Source organism: Ochotona princeps, chromosome 2, assembly GCF_030435755.1.
Source record: "Ochotona princeps isolate mOchPri1 chromosome 2, mOchPri1.hap1, whole genome shotgun sequence".
Classification (NCBI taxonomy): domain Eukaryota; kingdom Metazoa; phylum Chordata; class Mammalia; order Lagomorpha; family Ochotonidae; genus Ochotona; species Ochotona princeps.
Genome location: NC_080833.1, coordinates 42,134,248 through 42,140,247, shown reverse-complemented (window position 1 = coordinate 42,140,247; position 6,000 = coordinate 42,134,248). Strand labels below are relative to the sequence as shown.

General features: G+C 40.1%; 1 protein-coding gene across 1 annotated transcript in view; it reads right to left on the bottom strand.

Annotated features, from left to right (window-relative positions):
- Window positions 1–3,821: 3,821 nt before the first annotated feature.
- The window catches only part of ZYG11B (zyg-11 family member B, cell cycle regulator), a 64,878-nt gene continuing 62,699 nt past the window's right edge, over window positions 3,822–6,000 (bottom strand). Inside the window, exon 14 of the mRNA XM_058655259.1 lies at window positions 3,822–5,791. Within this exon, the coding sequence (XP_058511242.1) occupies window positions 5,601–5,791 (191 nt within the window). The 3' untranslated portion in view covers window positions 3,822–5,600. The remainder of the gene's footprint in view (window positions 5,792–6,000) is intronic.

Below are 6,000 nucleotides of genomic sequence, written 5' to 3'. Positions count from 1 at the left end.
GCAGTTTGGCTTGACAGCTGATGTTGTGGCAAAGCCCAACCAACCCTTACCCACTCTGGATTGTGCATGCACTAGTAGGAACAGTCAGCCCAGTCTGGCTTTTCCCTGATCCAGCTCTCATGAGGCCAACAGGTATGGTATCTCTGTTGGGTCTGATCTGCCCCTATCCCAACTCACGTTCTTCAATGGGAGTGGTGATCCAGCTGGGGAGCCCCATGCAGTGTCCCTACCAGTTTTGTCCCCGCCACCCCAAGTCTCGCGTGTGCTGGTTTGGTGCCGCAGCCCGGTCTGGCATGGCCTGCCTCACCTGTGAACTGGCCTTGTCTGCTTCACCCCTGACCTGCACCAAATGTATGCTGCTGGGTATTTAATGAAGTGAAAGCATGATGCTCTAGTACTAGAAACTCCTGCAGTAACTGTAATGCCTTTTTCAGAAAGTAGCTGTTGTCAGTGCATCATTGGGAATCTGAAGCTCACATTGATCTGAAATCTAGAGTCAAAATAGACAAGAAACATTTTACATAAAATTTATAACATTTATTTAGGCAAAAAAATCTCCAAATGTAAATCTAAAGACACAACATTAATACTTACATGTTATTCTGATTTAAAATGTAGCATGATTCATGTACAGAATACCCCCGTTTATCTGGTCGTAGAACATGCCATCAATCCAGATAACTGAGCCTTTGAAATGTACACACATTACACACTTTCAATAGAACTTTTCATATCCTTTGATTAGAGTTAAACTCTTCCATCACCAGAATTTAAGCAAAAGATAGTTTTTCTCTCACAAGTCAGAATTTGACAGTGAGAATTCTACAAAAATCATGGAATTTCAAAATTTCATTCTTTACATTTATCTGAGAGTAAAAATGTTGATAAAACATCTTCCCAATTTTTTTTGAAGATTCATTTATTTGAAAGACAGACGGAGAGAGATGCCAGTTTCACCAGTGTAGAGGCACCTTAACCGCAGTGCCACAATGCTGGCCCTGTCTTCTCATTTTTGTTTTTAATTTTCATTTATTTGAGAGGGAGAACAGGGAGAGCTGGAGAGCTCTTAGAGACTGGCTCCCTCTCCAGATGTCAGCAACAGCCCAGCTGGGGCTGACGGCTGGAGCCAAGCACTCAGCCCAGGTCTCCCAAGTGGGTGATGGGAACCCAGTCACTAGAGCCATCACCTCTGCCTCCCATAATCCTCATTGGCAGGAAACTGGAATCAAGAATGGAGCCAGATATGGAACCAGACAGCTTGTTATGGGATGAGGGCATCAGAACTGCAAAGCCAAACAAAAACGCATGCCCACAGCCTCCTATTTTTTAAGAGGAAAATGCTCTCAAATTTCTGCTTTCATTAGGTCAGTAGATTCTTCTAAGCTGATTAAAATAAGCATAAAAGAACCCAATTTGCAGTTTTCCCCAATGTAAGCACATACTATTAATGAACTGGATTTATGTTTCTCAGTGCAATAATTTTTGATAAATTTCCATTTTTGAAATGTTCATAGTAGCTGTTCTATCCAGCTATAAAGGTAGACTGGGTTGTCTCAAAGAACTTCACTTCATTCAGAGTATGAGAAACAGTATTGATCTTTGCATAATTTACCCCAAATGTGGGGTAGGAGACAGGCAGGAAAAAGCTAGCTCTTTCTTAGGCTACCAGTTAAACACAGAATGTCTTAGGTTAAGCTTTGAAAGCCAAAAAAAAAAAAAAATGTTCATCGTTATAAGTATATTGTGTCATGCAATGCCTATTAAGTCAGAAATATTAAATCAGATAAAGCGCACTCAGTAAAATAGTGCTCTTCTCATCACTGGACAAAGGTTGGTTTTGCATTGTTCCTAAATAGTTCATGGTAAAGACTAAACATCCAGTATCCCTAAAATCATTTGAAATTGCTAAAACAATTTAAGTGGGAAACTAAAGCTTACAGACCTCTGTGGAAGCTGTCTCTGAGTACTATTCTGAACTCCAGTTGTACCAAGTCCCCAAATAAGTAATATACAAATGGAACTGGAAGAGCCCGCATCCACCAACAGTATGATAAGGTCTTTCTCTTATACCTTTAGTTCAGCAATCCTGCTTATATCATAGAAGCTATATAATAATCCAGTAATGTAAACAAACCATTGGAAAGCAGGAGAGGGATAGGTTTTGCAATTTGTTTTTATAAACAGAACAGAGTTTGTTTTTCCTGCTGTTGCTGTTCAGCCTTGGACTCTGCTGTCCATCTTTATGGGGGGCAATGCATTTGAAAACACTAAGCCAAACCTGGAACTCCTTACTCTGATTTACTCCAATTTAGCATATAAACAGTATGTTTTCATTAATGTGTGCTTATGAAGATGGCCCAATTCTCTCTCTCTCTCTCTCTCTCTCTATATATATATATATATATACACAAACACACAGAGTATATATATGTGTGTGTATGTGTGTATATATATATATATATACACATGTTTTTTTACACAATGTATTTACTTGAAAGGCAGAATTACAGAGAGGAGACACAGACAAAATTTCCATCCACTGAGTCACTTCCTAAATGGCCAAAATTTTGAACCATCTTTCACTGCTTTACCAGATACATTAGCAGATAACTTTATCAGAAACGGAGCTGCCAGAACTTGAACTCACATCATAGCTGGCTACTTAACTAACTATGCCACAGCTGGTCCTAGACCAATGCCATCTTAATGCATGGTGCAATTAAAGCTAAATCAAAGTGAATGAGAAGACAGGCCAGCACAAAAGGTCCCAACTGCAAGAGCCACTGCCTATAGCTGGATAGATAGGACTGATGGCTTGGGACATGATTTTTTGAGTTCTTGGAAGTTTGCCAATGAAAGGGCACATGAACACAACCTCCCTTAGCAGCCGTATTCACGTGGACATTGAGTAATTCACAGAGGTTAACTACTACCATCGGATGGCACTCCTGCCCAAAGGAAACAAGCAGCAGTAGTCACAGTCAATTCCCAGAACTGCTTCTGTCCTTGCTCTGAGTATAAACTATCCCTGCTACGATTCGATTTATGTTTCTTTTTAACTGAATAAAAGAAAAAGTCTTGTAGTGTATGAAGTCTACAGTAAAACATACGTGATGCAAAAATAAGGTGCCTTGGTGTTGGCACAATAGGACAGTGCATAAAGCCACTGACTGTGGTGCTGGCATCCCATTTAGGTGCTTATTTGAGTCCCAGCTGATGATGCGCTAGAACAGAAGAGGATGGCCCAAGTCCTTGGGAGACCTAGAAGAAGCTCCTGGCTCCTGGCTTGAGACCAGCCCAACTGTCGCCATTGCAGTCATTTGGGGAGTGAACCAATGGATGGAAGAAGGAAGATCTCTCCATCTATTCTTTTCCTCTCTCTGTAATTCTGGCTTTAAAATAAATGAACCTTTAAAAAAAACCCACCTCAATCATATTTGCTCAGTGATGCCAATAAGTGTTATTATCACCTACAAACTCTAATCCTTTAGTGGATTGGGAACTGCTTTAGTGACATTTTATATTATCTTAGCACAGCAATGATTACAACAAGTAGTTCAAGCCAAGCCAAAGTTGTGCTTGAAGCAGCACCTCTAAGCCACATGAAAGGGAACCCATGACTGCACCAAGTACTATTAGGTACAAATGAGAAGGCCATTATGCCTCATGGTTTCAGTTATCCATACTACTATGTTTCAGCCAGATTGCAAACATTATGAACAGTTCTGTGCCTTGTTATGTACACAATTTTAAGAACTATCCCAACCACAATTTTAAGAACTAAAATGTATATAAATTTGGGATGTGATCAGTTATTTTGCTTTAAGATTCAGACGTACCTGGCCACTGCTGGTGCTCACAATAGTTTATTTATTTCAGTGTTGTTTTAAAGATTTTTGAGCCTTTGTCAAGAAATTATTCTGAATAAGAAGGGATTTACTGTTTTCCGTATACATTAGCCAGTTCTGAAAACAATCTGCAGATATAAAATTTGAGCAGTACCCCTTTGAGAACATGCACTGTTGAAGCTTCTCAAATAGGCTTTCCTTTAACTGTACTAGAACTGGTCAGCTTAGCAACTTTCTGGCTACTGTAGGCCATCTCGTTTTCTGAATTTTGCTTTAGGAATTAAAATTTTAAAAAAGACCCAAAAAGAGCTTTTAAAAAGAACTTTTCACTCCCTTTGAAACAAAGTTAATCTGTGAAAGTTCATCTTATACCTATAAAAATTTCTTAAACCAATTAAGGCAGAATTAATCCACTAAGTAATACAGTTTTTAATGGTTCTAACCTCTCATTTTCTTTTAACTGAACTGTTTTTATAACATTTCATTTAGAATCTAATGGGAGCACTCTGGCCAGTATGTGAAGTTTCAGACTAACAGGACATTGGTGCCTCCCAAGTGTACTATTCATTGTTTCTTTACCATAATGATCAAATATCTTTTGTAAAGGCAGGTGTCTGAAAAATAATCCATCAAAAATATTTCCTTTTAAGCATTGCAACTAGAATCATTGCATTTCACTATTTAATAACAGTCTAACTCTTTCTGTCATTTTTGGCAGTGAGATGTGACATCTTTCTCCAACATGAATATATCGAGAAGATACACATATTTTGAACAAAAGAAAATAAACGTTTGTAGCAGAATTTATTAGAATTATAGTCAACTGTATTCTAACTGAGCACATTGACACTATGGATAAACTACAAAAAGTAGCTGACATGGAAACAGATGGTCAGTTTTCACTGCAGACAATTCTTTTAAAAAAATCACATTTCCACAACAGTTTAATATATAGGGATTTGGACAGTGAGTCCTAAACACAGAATGCTGTCATATCTTACACTGTGATCTTGAGAGGATGTCTCTAGGGTGTCCCAGCAGTCTGCAGAAGTGGCAGTTGGCGTTTCGAGGTCTAACTGCAGACAACAGGGTCTGCTTACCATCTCAGGAGAGGTGGACCCCGGAAAGGCAGAACGGAGGGTTTGACAGCTACACCTTGACAGCGATCCCATTTCTAAATTGTGCTCTCCCTTGGTAGTTTTTCTTCCTAATATATTTTTTTATCATCCACCCAGGCTTCTGCCAATCTGTAATTTCCCTAAAGAGATTTCTATTCTTTCACACTAAGAAGGGCATCTTGTAAAAAATACATAGAGAATAAGGGGGGTTTATACAGAAGCGGCATTAAATATACAATGGAAGCAGTGCCAGAAATCAGGGGAACAGCTTACTTAGATCTGCAAATTGACGGGAAAGGACTTTGAGATCAGAAGAGATTGGCCTAACGGTTCGTGCAAACTGTAGAATGAGAAAACTGTAGAATCTCAAGCACAGGTGAGTTCAAACACTGAAAGATGTGGGAAATTTCCTAAAAGGCAATGATGGGGGAAGAGACCCTTCATGCCTCATACGTTAAAAAAAAATCACAAGACAAATTAGAGACTGTTCACGTGGGCAGTACGATATCAATCCCAAGCTTGGTGTGATGACCGTGGTCAGAGAAACCCCACAACACCACACAGGGTAGGGTACTCCGAACAAAGAGATCACAAAAGAACTCCTGTGGTTCAATTATCCAATTAACTATGGTTATCAATTTAATCTGGCCTGGGACTGTTTCTTTCCAGGAGGAGGCCTCCCATGCCGCACAATGTGCTTTTCTAAGCTGTCCAGAATGGCCACAGCAATCTGCTGGACATGAGGGTCCGTCTGCTGGTGCTCCTTGATGTTGTATAAGTGCTGTAGTCCTCCTTCTTCGATCAGCATGCTGCAGTACCGGGAAGCTGAAACAGAACCGGAGAACAGCTTTGCTTTGTTTTCCTTTGCTTTTAAGATATACTTATTGGGCCTAGCGTGGTAGCCTAGTGGCTAAAGTCCTCACCCTTGCATGCATTGGGAACCCAACTGGGTGCTGGTTCGCATCCAGGCTGCTTTACTTCCCCTCCAGCTCCCTGCTTGTGGCCTGGGAGAGCGGTTGAGAACAGCCCAAAGC